Here is a 17,841-nt window from a genome sequence, read left to right as displayed (position 1 = left end):
TACGCCCGCACCACCCAATTCATTAAAACCATTATTAGCAGGGATAACTTCGTTCAGTTCAAACTACATATTTTTAAGATTGCTTAATAACTATTGTCAAACCGGTTTATAAAATATCATAGAGTTTTTAATGTCACATTACAGCCACCAGATAAATATTGACTACACAATGACTAATTGTCTGCCGCGTCATCAAAATGGCGAGCCTTGGTAACAGTAGCTCTTACAATGTTAATATTTTAACAACAACATAACAACTTACGATACTGTACATACGTGTTATGTATATTTATGCCTTGTCCCTTACGGGGTAAGCAGAGACAACTGACGCTATTCTATACTTTTCATAATTGGTCTCTTGACATACCATTTCTAATACTATAACTCTCAACTTCTCCATCATATAGCATTTAAACTAGAGATGCCAGGGAGCTCCGTAACCGTAACCGAAACTATCGGATATCCGATATAAAAAAAAATCCGTAACCGTAACCGAATCCGAAATAAAAGTTTCGGATAATATCGGATAAGGGCGGAGCCTAATTGAGACACGTTATGTACCCATTTCAATAGCTATTTGTATTTTACTTTTGAAATTCCTTAAAAAATAATATCCGTAACCGAAATTATCCGAAACTAACGAATAATCCGAAATAGTTTCATATCCGCATCAGTATCCGTATCCGAAATTTCATATCCATAACATCCCTGATTTAAACTTATCAGAACGTTGATATCTCATTCTTGTCTTTTAGAGAATAATGAATTTCTGTTTCGGCAATATTTCATTAAAAATATAATAATTAATTATTAGTCTATATTACTAACAATCTCCTTATAATTTGGATAATTCTATATGTTATTTTTTATGTTGTATATGTACATAGACTTTTTTCTCCGAATTAAGAAGTGATTAGTCTAGTTTGCTAGTGTAGCCATGAGGGCCAATATAGACTTATATTTTGAAGTCTGTAGGTATATAACGTTTTGTTCTCTTGTTCACTTCTTAACACTCTGTGATGACGCATTTTATTCTTATTACACTACCTCACGATATATCAACTCGAAAAATGTGACGGAACCTAGAAATAATTATTATCACTTGCAATTTCCGCCATATTTTCCTTCTATGTTTTCTAATTATGGCTAACATGCTGCCAATAATAATTAAACATTACTAGATTGCGGCCTCGGTCGTCTTGTGGTTAATACAGCTTCACTTCTCAAACGTCGCGGCTACGATTCCTCGCACGATGCGAACATTTGTAATTTATGAGTATGATTGTTTACATTGGTCTGAGTGATTTCCATGCAAGTATTTACAGAAAAGTGTATTTGTAACTCATAACACAAATACTGAATTAGCTTGGAAATAGATGGCGCTGCCTGAATTGTTCAATGTATTAATGTTTGATGTATAATTGTTAATGTTTATTAGATTATATGAAATAATTATTGTTCTGTAGGTAATGTGTTATGTTTATAATATTATAATAAAGTATAATAATTATTATAAATATAAATAAAATATAACTGAATAGTAGTTAACATGACTTTGTATTAGATGTACAAATATTTTGTTATACGAAAACAATAGAATTTCATGGTTAGCTTATTATAATATGACAGAAATTTACAAAGCGTAGTTAAAATAGTATAGAATATTATAGTAACGTTTTTTATGTAGCTAGAATGGCAAACAGGAGGACCTTGGCCTGTTCACACGAACTGCATTACACTCATCACGTTATCACATGACACCCTGATATTATTCATGCGTTGCCATTTCAGAATCCTAAGATGTCATACAGAGACTTTTTTTTAATGGATGAATATGGAATGGTGCAATCGTATACGATAATGGTTTACGCTGGCGGTGCAGCAGTGGAGGATGATATGCATGAGATCAGGTCAGTTAGCTCATCGTGGCAAATTCATCAGGAATATATCACGATGATTTCTAGGGGAACCGCGTGGACGTCAACCCGATGTGGTACACTGCTAACAATGAGGTTATTTGTCACATATAATACTGACAATCCCCTTCTACCCTAGATATCATGAATTAAGATGGTGCAGAGGCGCACCCTGAAATTTCATTACATTATCTCACCTTTGACACATCGTTTAGAGCAAGCTTAGGTGAGACTTAGAGACACCTATGCAGATGACCTAGTAAGGACGGTAAAATTTGTTTTTGGTACAAATTGACGCAAAATGAAATACTGGGAAATGATACTACATTTTTTATTTAAAAATTGCCACAAAAAGATTCACCAAGATAAATATAAGTCAATAAAATGTACAAATATTGATGTGTCGTCATTACACAGCACTTGTTCAAAGTGCGTGCGATGATTCAGAATGATGAATTGTAAAATTTATACGAAACAGGTGTTTTCCTGTTGCCACGCGAGAGGTTCTCTATCTTATTTACGTGGTGGTAATTTATTTACCACACTCGGTTCGTATAGGATTTAAAACGAGATGATTTAAGAAAAAGTGTTGCGTAGTATGCAGTATATATTTATTGTTGCTCAGATTTCAGCTTATCTTCCTTCACATATCTTGCTATTATTATAATAATATACAATACTTGAAAATTTCGGAATATTAACTGCCTATCTTTGTTTTCGTTAAATATATATTTTTTTATGTAATTAATAAACAATACAGGAATATATGTTATATTACAAATTAAATCTAGATGTACATATTTACTCGTACATTGCTTTCTCATATATAAGACTAGAAAACTTGTTTGTTTTAGAAAGAACGAATCTATTACAGTAAAATAATCGATTAAAGAAAATAAAACAAAACAAATCAAGAAAAATATAAAACAAAAGATGTTATTGATGTATGAATCACTGATAAATTTCCTTCACTATGTTACCATAAAGAAGGAACAATTAGTAAATTATACTATGGTAATACAATTGATAAATCAATAGCATAGTCATCATATCTCTATGCCTCTGGCTTCTGTAATTTAGTTTTATAAACTACCATACTAAAGATCATTATTTACTCATGCAAATCTGACAACTACCATCATTACAGAAGTCATTACGTAAATTAGTAAGTAAAACAATTTAACGATTATTCTTAAAATATATATTATGTCATTTAACAGTAGTAATAGTTTAATGTGGTAGTCAAGTAGTTATGTCAATGGTAACAATAGCATAAGCAATAGAATTGTGTAGTTAATGAGTTCTTGAACGATTAAGTACAGTTTTAGTGCGCTCTGCATGGTTTACTATGTTGCTTAACACTTTTTTATGCAATTGGAACGGCGAAGAAGTATATTTGATAGTATGCGATAACCATTTTTCTTTCATTTCCCCTCCGATACATCCCCCATTCAAATTCAAAGAGAATCGAAACTACGACGGCCTGAGCCGAGGTTCAAACTACCTATCGGTGTCGTGAGGCGCGAGTTGGCCTTCAGCCGCTTCATAAGTCCTTCCGATATTTTAAAGTGCAACCTTGAATCGCCCCCTATCATACGGCGAAGCTGTAACGGCCAGCTACGGCCAATAGCATTAGAGTAGTCCGAAAAAAACTTCGATTCTCAAAAGAATCATTAAAATTAATTAAGACATTGCCGCCCGTTGTTACCTCTGTATGCTATTGTAATTATGTTTTTTATATTTGTATACATATTAATTTATGTTGTTTTTTTCTGTGAGAGGAACAATAAAGAATTTTTCATTCATTCATTCAATATGTTCATATTGAATGAATGAATGATAAATTGCAGAATGATGATGAAATGCAGAATTAATATAAAAATAATTATATAGTTCCCATTTTTCATATTGTAAAGCGCCACAGAGATGTTTGAAACATAACAGCTACCTATCCTTCAATGAAGGAGAACCTGGCGTCAGTGTACGGGCATTTACCCACCTTTTACGATGTAAGTCGTTAATGTTTTACGAGATCTATCAAACGGGCCACGAGCGAAATAGACCGGCCAATATTTATACGCGAAGGTTAACCTTTTCTTTTTTTCGGTACGGCTAATTATGCGATGTTTTTCTAAACTAATATTATAAAGAGAAGGAATATGGATATAAACGAAACAAATACTTTAGCAACTTTATAAATATCTATGAAAAGGTATATATTTTTTTTCTTTCGTAATGAACAAAACTCATAAATTACTCTTTATAAAAATAGCTATCTAACCAGTGAAAGCTTCGTTAAAATCGGAGCAACTATTTCAGAGATTAGAAAAAGCAAACAGATACATAGACAAAATGTATCAAATTTTTTTTTATTAAGTTATTAATTTTAAATTACAAACAGATACTTCAATTTATTTGAATGTATCGTGGTCACCAGTAATGAAACAACAAACAAATGCATTTCACTTAGATAACATGCTTAATTATGTGAGGTAGGTAATAAGAATATTATTGATTAGTCGTATTTTATGTTTGTTATGTCGCGTGTTTGAAAACAAACTATTACCTCATCCCGTGTTGTTTTGTATTTATTGTGAGTTGGGTGAACTTATTCTGAAGGACGTGGGGATTTATTATTATTTGACATAACACTACTGTAGTTTAAGTATTTAACACTACCTAATTAACAATGATATTTGTAAACCAATACGTTGTTGAAACCTTCAAGAATAGAGCTTATTCCTTCTTAAAAGGCCGGCAACGCACTTGCACAACAAATTAAAAATCTACCTTATTTTTTTATTGTGTGAATATACATTCTATCACTAATACATGAAATAGTTATGCCGATTAATTTGATTTAATATGGTATCCCTATTAATGGGGTGTTAAAAAATAAGAGTAGTAAAAAAATACATTGTAGCTTTTTGTTGGTGAAATTAGAATTTCCGAAGTCATCATGATTGCCTAAGCAGTTATTTATGGATGTTTGTACCACATAACAGGAAATAGCTGTTGTTATTATATATTATTAATAATACGTGTTTATTAAATACCATGAACGTAACTATGTATAGAAGTTGATTAAAATTCTCATTTGGAAAAGATGCAAATCTTCAATTTATTAATAGTCGCCTGGTGGTCTAAATTAACTAATTTAGACTTTTTTTTAACTTGCACCTTAATTAAATTAAATTATAATTATGATAATTAATAAGGTTCTATTATCAAAGACTTGTTTCATATATTAATTTATAGATTACTTTGATAACAACACAGAAACAAACCTCGATTCGCTGATTTGACAATATTGACATTATTTGATTTTTTATTTGATGATCGATGTTTTATTATAGCTCGTGTAATATAATGGTAGTGTGTGAATATTTTTTTATTGGTTTAATGTATTTTTATACGTATTTAAAAAAAATATTAGCATTCTGCACTCCTTATGTGTGCGGAATTTCATACTCCTCCTCATTTCTCCTCCTCTCTACATATAGATACCACGGACTTAACTATGTGTCGCTAGTGTAAGGAATTGTTACTTGAAAAGGATTCATTTGAAATGTACAATCATAGTAGTATTTTCAGAAACAAATTTTTATGTTCTTCTAAATTAAACTCTTAGATGATACATATAAAAATTCAAACGTATTGCCTAATATTATTGTTTCAAATAAGAATTGTATTCATAAATTGTGACTAGGAGCAATTACGGAACTGCGTTATGTGGATCTCATGGTATTTTAAATTCTTTCTATTAATTGTTATAGACTGATGCATGGCTTTTAGTGTTTAGACAATGAACAGTTCGAAAATATTTACATTGAGTGTATTCTATTGCGTCAGATCCGTATTTAATATATTACTGTACAGTATAAATCGTTTACGTTGGTCTAATACTCATTATCACAAATAATACTGTCAAATTCTATGTTGACTGTTACAACTTTAAATGTTTGTACTATTACAATTATTACAGCTGTAAATTATTTGTGCCGAGTAAATAAATAATATACTATTACAATTATAAGAGAAAATTAATGTAAATTATTTTTAGTATTATTATTACATATATTTTCCCAATTTTGACTGATCTATTGCATTATCTTGGAGTAGGATATATAGATGCTGTACAATTTTTATTAAAAACTTTACCTGACCTTTGATCCACAATAAAGATAGTTTTAATTGTATCGGTTGATTCTGGTTTCACATAGTATACTTGTATGTAGAATGTGTACATATCAAATTAGACTACGGGACAAAGCCCTCTCCTACCGGCTGAAAAATATTTATTTGTCGAATGAATATTAATAAAAAAGTATTTTATACAATATAAAGTAGATTTAATTTATGAAAAAACGCGCAGAAAATTGAAAATTTATGGCAGATCAATTACTATACATTTTGCTAAAAAAATCTAGTCTATCTATCAGACATATAAAACATACGTCGCGATGGGTTTATGAAGTTTCTAGGGTGACTTGTTAGTACAAGTAATCAATGGGCGAGGCTGGTAATAAACGTCCAACTGTTTTATATACGCCAATGTTAGAATAAGTAGCGTTTTATGTGCCGTAGATAGGCATCATTTACGGCACATAGTCTTTGTAGGTGCAGGCATACAGACATTGAACTCAAATTAATCTTCACTATTATGAATTAGACTTTTACCAAAGTTTTACCTATGTCACCTATTTCTGCTGTGTAAGCCGTATTAGTGTTTGAAGGTTGAATTAAGGCATTTATGGGGTATGAAGGTATTAGTCCGTATTAGTCCTTAGTCCTACCCAAGAGAGTAATTCGAACATCTTACGATGACATTAAGTCTGTGGTGCTGTTTATATAGGTATTGGCGACAATTGCCATTATCTTCTAAATCTAAATCTAAATATCTTCTTAATGCCCACATGATGCCATGTGGGCATTAAGCTATGAACGAAGAATGAGTGTGTCTGTACTACTGAACAGTGGTGTCTGTCTAAGGGCCGATACTTGGGACGACAAATAGTACAGCTCAGAAGAAAATCAACCTACGTTAAATGAAAGTTTTACCGAAATGTTACATTAATGGAATGTGAATAAATGTATAGTAATTATAATTATATACTCGTAACAGGATTCACAACGAACTACTAACTCGTCTACTAACATCACTTCAGTATTAAAGTGGACGCGTCATACGGTTGTACGAATGAAATTTTGTTTGGAAACTTAGAAATTACCGTTTCGTGAATGTTTCATTCGCCAACTTTTCTACTAAAGTGTACTAAAGTAGTACAAATTCCTGTAATCTGATGTACAATGATGTATTCAGGAAATTGAAAACTTTACCCAAAGAACTTGCTTGTACCTTTATTATGTGGTAACTAAATATTTAAAGGTTACTTGTTTACATTAATGGTATCTAAATGGCTATTGTCTGTAACTATAAATAATAAATTATCCACAGTCGTGAATTTGAAAGGCTCGTAAATTATTTTCATCATTATTTCAACTATGTTCCTTGGGAAAAGTTATTCAATTACATGAATCACTGAATTTCAGCTTAGTGTATGGGTATAATAGTTTACGTATGACCAAGCCTGTATATTGAGCTGAAACAAATTATCTTATATGATAGAATTTGGTACTCCATTTTCTATTCCAAATCATACATGCCAAAAGTTACTGGAATTGTCTGCAGTACATTGTTTTTATTAAGTAGGTATATATTAAATGATGATTATGTACCTATGTCACTTTAGTTATTGATGTCGTCATCTTTGGTCTGTTCTACATTTTCTGTGATTTTTTATTCAAATCGATACAGTATATTCAGCATAATTCTTTTATATTGTATAAAAATCGAGTTGTTTGCTATTATTTGTATTACAAAATACTTACAATAAGTGGTTTATATAATTAATACTTTGTGATTTTGTTACAATACAAAGAATGAGTAATTAAAATTTAACTAAAATAGAAATAGAAACATGTTTCCGTTACAATGGTAATATTTTTTCTGGTATTCTACATTTTAAGTTAATTTCGTAGTCTAAACTAAGTTTATAAGTATAATTGAATGGAAACTCGTGGAGGTTACATAAAGTTTCAGTGACCCGGCGAACGATCGAACACAGGCAAGCGTTAGACCCAGGGATGTCAACCATACGAGGATATTCGCACAAATATTATTTTTTTCAGACCAGTCTAACGCTGTTGGCCGCAGCTGGTCTTTACAGCTTCCCCGGACAGAAAAGATATTCAAAATGAATACAAATAATCTATATGTTAATATGAAAAGCAAAAATTAAAATTGCACGGACGGAGGAGCTCAATTTATAAATTCGCATACTTATATTATATATATAGGAGGGCAGAATTCGGATATGTTTTCTTAAATTATACATATAAAAATGACTAAACTACCGTATATTTGACAGACACGCAATAGAACTTAATGTTCAAGAATATAATTTAAATTAATTTTGGTCTTTTGACTATTCGTCGACCAACTAGTGTGTAAATACGTAAAGAGTTTGCAAACTAGAGTTTGACAACCCTGGTTCGACCAATGTTCACTTATTCATGGGGACAGCCGACAACGTGGTCGGATGGTCGATAAGCCGCGCGTGAACGGCTCGTTTTCCTATTACGTCATTGTGTATCAGCGATCTTTTATTGTTTTCCAGTTTGTGTTACGTTTTAAATGTCTGACCTTTAGAGTAGGCAGACATGGTTCACCCTACTCCACTAGTGCGTTAGTTTTTATATCCGTTATTTTAAATAATTGGATTGACAAACAAGGTAACGGTTCGTATTCGCTAAACATATTGTAAATAACCTCAAACAGCTCAACAAAACATAATAATATGCAAAATCAGAACATTATTATATTTGAATTAAAAAGAAATATATATTTATTCATTTACGTATGTATATAACTATAATATATATGTATTTATTTCGATAATTTAGCATCCCCTCCAGAGGAACACATTAAGCAATTAAAACTTTGGCCGTATCAAATCGTGGCTGAAGTACTAGATAATATATTTATAATCAAAAAAAAGAAAGAAAAAAAAATGTGATAATTAAAACAGTAGAAAAATAAATTAAATGAATAAAAAAATATCGGTAATCGACGCCTATATCCATAAACTGCACATCGGACATCACGTTATGAAGTTATCACGTGAGATCCGTGGTACCCCTCATGCGTAGCTATTCCAAAGGATTAAGGTATCATGCCTTATTCTGTAATTAACTGGATATATGTTTATCATCAAGTTGTTTGAGTCAATTAAGTATCAATAGTTTTTCTTCATTTTAATGTTCATTCAAATCTCCGTGTAAGTAGTTTCGGTTATTATTAAATACTAGCTGTGCCTGCGGTTTTACCCGCAAGAAATTTGTAGCTCGTGTGTTATTCTATTACTATAAAGTTTCATCAAAATCTATTAAATTAGTTTTTACGTGAAACAGTAACAAACATCCATCTATCCATCCATACACACAAACTTTTACATTTATAATATAGTATTCGCCCGGTGGTCTAAATAACTTAGCCTTTTTTTAACTTGGACCTATATTAGTAATACATAGTTTAATGAAACTTGAGGAATTCTAGTACTGAATAGCCTCTTTCATAATGGTAGTATTCAGCATTATGCAAGTCTAGGATGCCATGTTTATTATAAGTATTCGTAATGTTTGCATTCTTGATGTTTCCATGAATATGTTACTAGTATAAACAATTTGTTGCTAATTCTGTGATTGACTCCGATTTGGAACTACACACTGGAAGTTGATTTGTGTTTGTTATGAAAAGGTATTAAAATAGTATTCGGAGTAGATATTAAGATTTTTAAGACTAATACTCATGTGTAGTTTGGAATAACAAACATATTCATGGCAAATATAAAAAGCACAGTAGTATTGTCAACACAGCAATGGCAGATAAAGAATATTTAAAAAGTAAGAATTACGGCACTACAATTAATGACATTGCTCATTAAAAATAATCTGTACTTAAGAAATTTATGCCTGTACTAGCTGTGCTCGCGGTGATTTATAGTGTGTAATTTATAGCCTATATGTTATTCTGATATATAAGCTATATTACTGTAAAGTTTTATCAAAATCCTTTCAGTATTTTTTGCATGAAAGAGTAACAAACTTCTGTCCATACTCATAAACTTTCGCGTTTATAACATTAATAAGATAGGGTTTTTAAAAAGTACGCATCGGGAATTCCATTGACATCAATAATGAAAGAGGGTATGCGCTCAATATACAGGCAAGCAACCAAGGTTATTAAATTGAAGGTTATTAAATCTTACGGTACGTGCAAATTGTATGCGTCAAAACCCTTTATATTAAAACCCATTCGTTCTTAAGAGCAAAGACGTCATTTCCTGGCCTTTGTATGAATAGTCGAAGTTTAAGGTCCTTTGACAGTTGCGAGAGGTAAATTTTCGCTTACACGTCTACAAGATAGTGTAGTCTTGATTAAACTTGCACAGATCTCTGAAATTGAGATCTGGAAAGATATCTTGAATATTTTTATTTTTAGCTAAGTTACAATAATGATAAAGTACATGATAAGCATTTATTTATCTGTTATATATGTACATATATTACATATATTTATATTTCCTTCATTTATGTATATGTATATCCCTTAACTCTTTCACGCTATAAGTACCTACTGATTGTGATGAAACTGTTGCTAAATTAATAAGATACTATGAATGTATAAGATATCTAATATGTCAAATAAGTGTGATGCAGACAAAATTGAGCTTCTAAGCCAGTCTAAAATAATTTGTCAAATCAACATCCAACCAACTCTTTCATTACCTCGATTTCATACAAGTTTTCCAACCAATTACCATACTTACACTTGTGAGTCGCTCGCATCCTATAATCCCGTCTCTCCCAGACATATTTCTATTTACTACCACCGCCTCTCCTATTACGCTTTCGCCGCGTTCATGATTATTTTTTGCTCTACAAGGACGTCTAATTCCCTCTACCGCACCAACCTCGCCCTCTCCCCCTTCGCCGGGAATGAATCACTTAGCGTCTGGCTCGGTGGGCGTCCCGCGAGATCTCCTAATGCTATTACTTGCCAGGCAGGATATTGCTTTAATGTAAGAGCCCGGCAAAGGGACTTATGTACTTTACGCCGTTACTTGATTTCATTAGTGAATCTCGGGTTCTGCATCTACTAGTAAGAATTCAATGCTTTATTATAACTGCCCGGAAAAACGGCTCGGTTTTTTACAGTTAGATCATTACTTTTCGGATATTTGTGGAAAATTAATATTATACACATTGGTGTAATATTAGAGATAGAAAATACATCGAAAACCGAAAGTCAACAATCATGAAATACTAGAATAATATTGTATATTGTTTTTGATGAAACGTCTGTATATCTTTCCTAAAGGTAAACATTAGTTTATATTCTATCATATTGCTTTTATGCGACTATTTGAGTTTATACATCAAAATTAAGCCAAACACATAATATAAATTATTCATGTCCATTTAGTGTGTCAGGAGTATATGGTTTTCAGTAATTCATGCATTTACAAATAATCGAAACGAACGGATACGTCCGCCTTTGTTGTTCGTTAGTAACAAGAGCCCAAAATAAAATCATAGGTCGAAGCTCCACAACTACAACCTTCCTTGACCGTTGACCCAATTACCTCGACTTACTGTGAGGTTTACAACGACCTTTGTTAATATTTTTGTTAATATTCTATAAATAATAATAATATAATATAATTAAATAGTATTTATACAGCTTTAATTTAAACTAGAATTGGGTTTTACAAATAACACGCTATAACGGTCTATAACAATCCCGAATTTCACCCACAAGTTAAACGGGTTGAAATAAAAATCATGTACAATTTCATTCAGGTCTTGTTATCGGTATTAATGTTCAACAATATATTACGAGCCTTGTCGGAAATACTTACACCATTACTAACTCGTACGTCTAATTAAGAAATAGCAAGAAACTTTAAATCACGCATAGAAAAGTAAATATCCAACTGAAAGGCTGCGAATGGTAAAGCTCTACCACTACCACACTTAGCGTACTCATAATCACTGATAAATGCCATCATTGTCTTCTTTCTTCTCCATTCTTTTCTATTTCGTTCTTCTCTACATCTTCAATTTTCATATAATGTAAGCCAGCTAAAAGAAATAGGAACATTCTGAATAATTTTTTTAGTAGTTTTTCATTGTATTTCATATGTAACTCGACCTTTTGTTTAAACCTTTCTGCCATATGTGTTCTAGTTTATGTTTTGTTTTTCTTGCTCTATAGTTTAATTCAATTTTAACAAAGTCCACGACAGGACGTTAGTTTTAATACAGTGAAAGCGTAATCGCAACACTGTCAATATGTCGTGATCGCCTTACATGTGCGCATAGTTATGATCTCGTCAATGTAATTACCATTCTAATTATTTCTAATATCAGTGTGTACCTAATTGTAAATTGCTTCGGTAGAAATTCATTGTTTATTAATGGAATAAAAGGACTCAACGATTGTGACCACGTGGTCTCTTGATTTTTTGTTACTAATATTATAATGAACAAATTATAATGTTTCTCTCAAATTTATATATTTATATGTTACACTATCTGACCCAGCAAACGTTTTGCGATATAAATTAATCAGTTATCGGCCGCCGGGAGTAGAAAATTATTAATGTACTAATATCGCTGTTAAAATAAGGGCTGATGATAGAAGGGTGGAAATTGTTTATGGTTTGCATGTATTTTTAATGCCGAATCATAAAAAAAGTGTCCTGAAAAATGTTTCATAAAAAAATAAAATTAATGAAAATTTTTGGGGTAGACCTACACAATATACACAAAAAAAATCATAAAAACACTTCTCACAAGCACTGTGACACAAAAATTTTGTATATTAGATAAAGAAAACGTATTTTAATTTATAATATTGATTTATTGTATAAATGGTTTCAACAATCCCATGTCTAAATGTTATGTAAGAAACTAGCTACTAAACTACTCTTTTAAATAACTGTTACACTAATGGTAGTGTAAGAGTTATTTACGACTTTCTTACATTTTAGAATATTGTTAAAAAGTATCAGTGTTGTCATCAACAAACATTTTTCCAGTTTTCTTGCATGGACTACGTAGAATGTGTTGACTCAGGTGCTTTTGGAATCTCCATGTATGTTGACTCAATTAGCGTTAGTTAGCGTAAACTATTTTTTTTTTCATAATCGTATTGGAGGTCGCTTAGGGATCGAAATTCGACCATAATTAATTTAACATTAAGTAAGACTATAGACAAACAAAATTACTTATTCTCAATTTGACCACAGACTTTAACATAAACAAAAGAGAGTATATGAGTGTATGTATCAAATATATGGTAGTGTGTGTAATGTTTTTTATTGATTTAATCTATTTGTGTACATAATTTTAAAGAAATATTAGCATTATTCTGCACTCATTCTCTATATAAACTATAAATGTGTAATATTTCATACTCTTTTGTCCGCGCAATTTTCAAAGTACAAAGTTTTTTTCTTCGCGTATTAATATATAGATAACAGTCCAAGCTTCTTTGTATGTATTAACATTGTACTAATAGTTTACATTTTTTAATTCTGGCCGATGATGTTACATTCATTAGTCACAATAAAAATAATGTAAAGAAGTTACGTAGTCGAATAATTTAAACAAAGTAAAAGTAGTATTAAATGTTTCATTGTTAAAGTACGGAGCTAACGTTGATTTTTATAGTAATATAACTATTACAATACTAATACTCTATATTAGAAACATATATTTTGTACACACAAAGAAATAACCTGACTGCCAATCTTATTATTGGTGTATGCAACAGCCTAAAATCTAAGGAAATTCCAATTCCGTTTAGTTTTAGCAAAGATATCTTTTAACAAAGTGCCTACATAAAAAAACAAACAGTCGAATTTATAATCTCTGTTTTATAGTCTGTTGAAAATATATACATCTGTAGTATAATGTAATTTACACGTCTTCAGATTGTTAATCAGTTGTTACAAGATATTGAATATCTTGTAAGTTTTACATTATTTAAGTCATGTTATATTATTTATTTCATTTGTTTTTTTACTTTTCCCCTAGGTATATAAGAAACATTAGACACTGAAACACGATTTTTTTATAATCAATTATCTGTACTTCTATTTTTATCTTTTTGTTCAATCGCATTGGGTGAAGCGTGATTAATTGATATTATTTATAAAAATTCAGCTTTTTAAATATTCGAGTAGGTACATAAGAAACAGTAGAGTCTTAAACAATATTTTTACAGTCACTAATCTGTACATCTGTTTCTATGTTTTTGTAAATGAGTGCTTCACTCACATAAGGTGAAGTGATTGATTGGCTCTACGCTAATGTACATAGTCTCAATGAAAATCGTATCAGCTGTTGCATAATATACTAATTTTCATTGAACTTATTACATTTGATATTACAGCTAATTATACACAACATTAATATACATAGATATTTGGTTATCCTATTTTTTATAATGGATCATAGAATAGTGCACCCGCCTGCACTAACGGTTTACGCTGGCTTGGCGCCAGCGGATGATGGTAAGATGAGTATTAAGTCAGATCAGTTAGACCATCGTGGCAAATTCACCAGGAGTTTAACATGATGGTTTCCAGCGTGGTTTGAAGGTCCACCTCTAGCAATGTACCATACATTGCTAACAATAATGAAACCAGGACTAGTAAGATTAAAAGAAATAACGCGGTCAAGTCACATTAATATGAACAGTAGCGGGACAGAATTACATATAGAAAATGACCGCTTAAAAATGAATTTTAAAAGCTTATAATATTGGGACTAAGGCTAGTAAAAACAGAACAGAAAGAAAAAATTAAATAAACTGAACAACATTCTGTACTTACAAATGGAGTGACTATCAGTGAGAGAGACTGCGTAGTAATGGCCTATTCCACTCATGACCGCCTTGTCTGCACTTTATTAACAGCATCCGTTATTGTTATGAATTAACTACATGTAATCTTTTGATATTTTCCAACCACATTAAATCTGTCTGGTCGGGTTTTTATGCCGTAATTTAGTTGTTATTAATTTGTAATATGATTTGTTTAACTGGGTATTTAAACTAAGGTAAAGCAATATTTTTGAAATAACCATAATGTTATGTGAGTATCATAATCTTTTGTAATTGATTTTAAAAACCAAAACGGTTTAAAAAGAGTACCAACCTTCTATTCGTTAGAATGGACAAAGCGATCGTTTGAAACTTTTAGTCATAAAGTCCCCCTCGTCGTCAGCTTGGTGTTGGTGGAGTTAATACCTACCTAGTATTGTAATATTAATCTAGTCAAATGTGTTAGTTACACATATAATTTACGTTTCGTCCTCTTCATTTCACATTAAATGTGAAGATATTTAACTACAGTAAACAAAACAATCTGTTTTTAATATTTTTATCTTTATATAAATAACAGAATGATGTCATGAAATTAAATTATACAAAACTCCAGATAAGAGTGCTATTACTGAAAACATGGGTTTGAAAGACAACACGCTTCGTTGGAAAAGTAATAGTAATAAATACAAAAGTAGTGAATTAAGTGCAAAGGGCTTCATTATTGTCGCGGCGCCTTATAATGATCTCTATCACAATGATTACCATCACTGAATGATATAGCACAAAGCTTATGCTGATTGTAAACTACGTGCAATGCAATCTATAGATGATCAGTCGTGCATGTACACAATACATGTAATTTAGCATCGTTACGTCGTTGCATAAACATATAATTTCGTCTTTTACACCAAGTTTTGATCTTGAAGTATAGTATGGTTCCACACATACAAGATCTGGTTTTGTATATCGGCAATTTACACTAATTTGTTGAGTCTTCAAACGAGAATATTTGTTGTATTGTATAGATTGTTTAGTATCCCTGTCGATAAACGATCAGATTAGAATAGAATAGAATTAATAATTGTTCAAATAAACATAAATGGCTCAGGTGACACTTGAGAAGAATGGCCAAGAAACTGAGCTGTAGATTTCTTGTGGTATTCAGAAAACTAATTAACTCACCTTCTCTGTAACATTGACTATATCAATATTACATGTTACTGAGATCATGTTTCTTTATTGTTGAGATTTATATGTCTTCAATAAAAACTTAGCAGTAATATATAAATATTATTATAATATATAAATATTACTGCTGAGCTAGTTCATTAAAATGGTTACTTTAATTATATTAATGAATGTCTATTAAATATTAAACTTTTCGAAAACGTATATTATTATACAATGACAAATTGTCATATGAAATTGGTTGTTGTAGTATCGATCGATTGTATCAGCCTTGGCAATGACATAATGTAGGTTATACATTACCGTAGCTTCAAATTATGATGCAAAAGTTTAGTCCAGATGGTAATTGGCTTTCCCTATTTATTCTCTTGGGATCGGTATCTGTAATATTAACCACAGACTATTAATTGTTGCAGAGGAGGAGTGCTACCACTGCATGGCGAGTTTGGTCGCCTCAAAAGAGAAGATGTTTATCACACAAACCAAACTACTGAACGAAGTTACCTGGAAGACTGTTATGCAGATTGCGAAAAAACATGCCGTAAGTAGAAATGTTATTAGTATCAATTTAGTGTACAACATGAGGTCGATATACTCTTGAGGAAAATGGGGCTACTTTATTTGCCTTTAATTACTAACAAAACATAATCCTTCTCATTAGTATAATGTTACAGGTATTTTTTTTTCAAAAAATACATTCGATGCTTTTATAGAAGAAATCTTTTTCCTAAACGTTTTTCAGGATAATAAGGTTAATTTGTTTGCCCAAGGAGACGAAAGTAAGATCATTAACAGGCTTTTTGAAGTCATTTTAGCGAAAACTTTTAACTTCTATTCGAACCACATTTCTTAAACTCCCATTCTGTTAAATCTTTGTTCAAAAAACCTTGTCGCTCAAAGTCCCTCGATAATTTTTAATACTTTTAATATTTAAAGCTGTGAAAATGAGGGTTGATTACTTAAACACAATAACGACTTGAACAGAGTCGAGCTTATTGATCAAATTTATTATTTAGCATCTAGCTATGTATAATTATAAAGTGACTTGTCGGTCTATACATATGTACTTAATGTTTCTTTAGCAAATGAAGACAAAATACTAGTTAATTGAACTGATGAAAACAGTTAGCATTCGTTTTCTAATGTACACATGTTATATTTCATACGCTACGTAATACAATTACATACGTGTGTGTTTGACTAAAAGTGGTATTTTTTAACGAATTATTTTTGTTCAATCTATACAACACATAGTTGCAATGAGCTTGAACTGTGCGGAACATAAATTAGCCACGCTAACGTTCCTAGTGAAAATAAAATGTGTTCTGGCATTTACTAGGCTGCTTCGTGTTGAATTTTCTGTTTATCATAGTAAATACAATGTGATGATACTTTTCTGTATTCTGGAATAAGATTGCTAAAACATATTGCTGTCTAATAGTTCTTTTGGAACCGATTCCGAGAATGTACGGTTTCACGCATTTTGGTACTCTTGAATTTTATATTAGCAACGCTCTAGTATGAGACTAAAAAATTATAAATATAAAATTCATTTTTTTGTTGTCATTACCTGAAGTAAGTATACTGTAATCTAGTTCTGGGGTTAATTATGTTTAAAAATCGTTCCAAATTATTATAATAGAAAAAGAATACAAAATATAGAAGTATTATCATCATATTGAGAATATATTTGTGTGTAAGTTCTTATTTTCAACTTCAGGGCTATGTGAAATAAATTTTAGAAAACATAATGGATAGAATTTTTTTTTTACCTATCGT

The 17,841-nt window shown here is 31.1% G+C and overlaps 1 protein-coding gene across 3 annotated transcripts in view; it reads left to right on the top strand.

Moving 5' to 3' along the window:
- The window catches only part of LOC131852585 (GTPase-activating protein skywalker), an 83,679-nt gene that overhangs the window by 43,863 nt on the left and 21,975 nt on the right, over positions 1 to 17,841 (top strand). For all 3 annotated transcript variants that reach the window (XM_059203260.1, XM_059203258.1, XM_059203257.1), the window contains exon 3: positions 16,479 to 16,603. In XM_059203260.1, the coding sequence (XP_059059243.1) occupies positions 16,479 to 16,603 (125 nt within the window). The remainder of the gene's footprint in view (positions 1 to 16,478; positions 16,604 to 17,841) is intronic.

Source organism: Achroia grisella, unplaced genomic scaffold (genome assembly GCF_030625045.1).
Source record: "Achroia grisella isolate CSIRO2021 unplaced genomic scaffold, CSIRO_AGI_Agris_v1 utg856, whole genome shotgun sequence".
Taxonomy (NCBI): Eukaryota; Metazoa; Arthropoda; class Insecta; order Lepidoptera; family Pyralidae; genus Achroia; species Achroia grisella.
The sequence above is the reverse complement of the archived record's forward strand: the minus strand, read 5'-3'. Positions and strand labels throughout refer to the sequence as shown.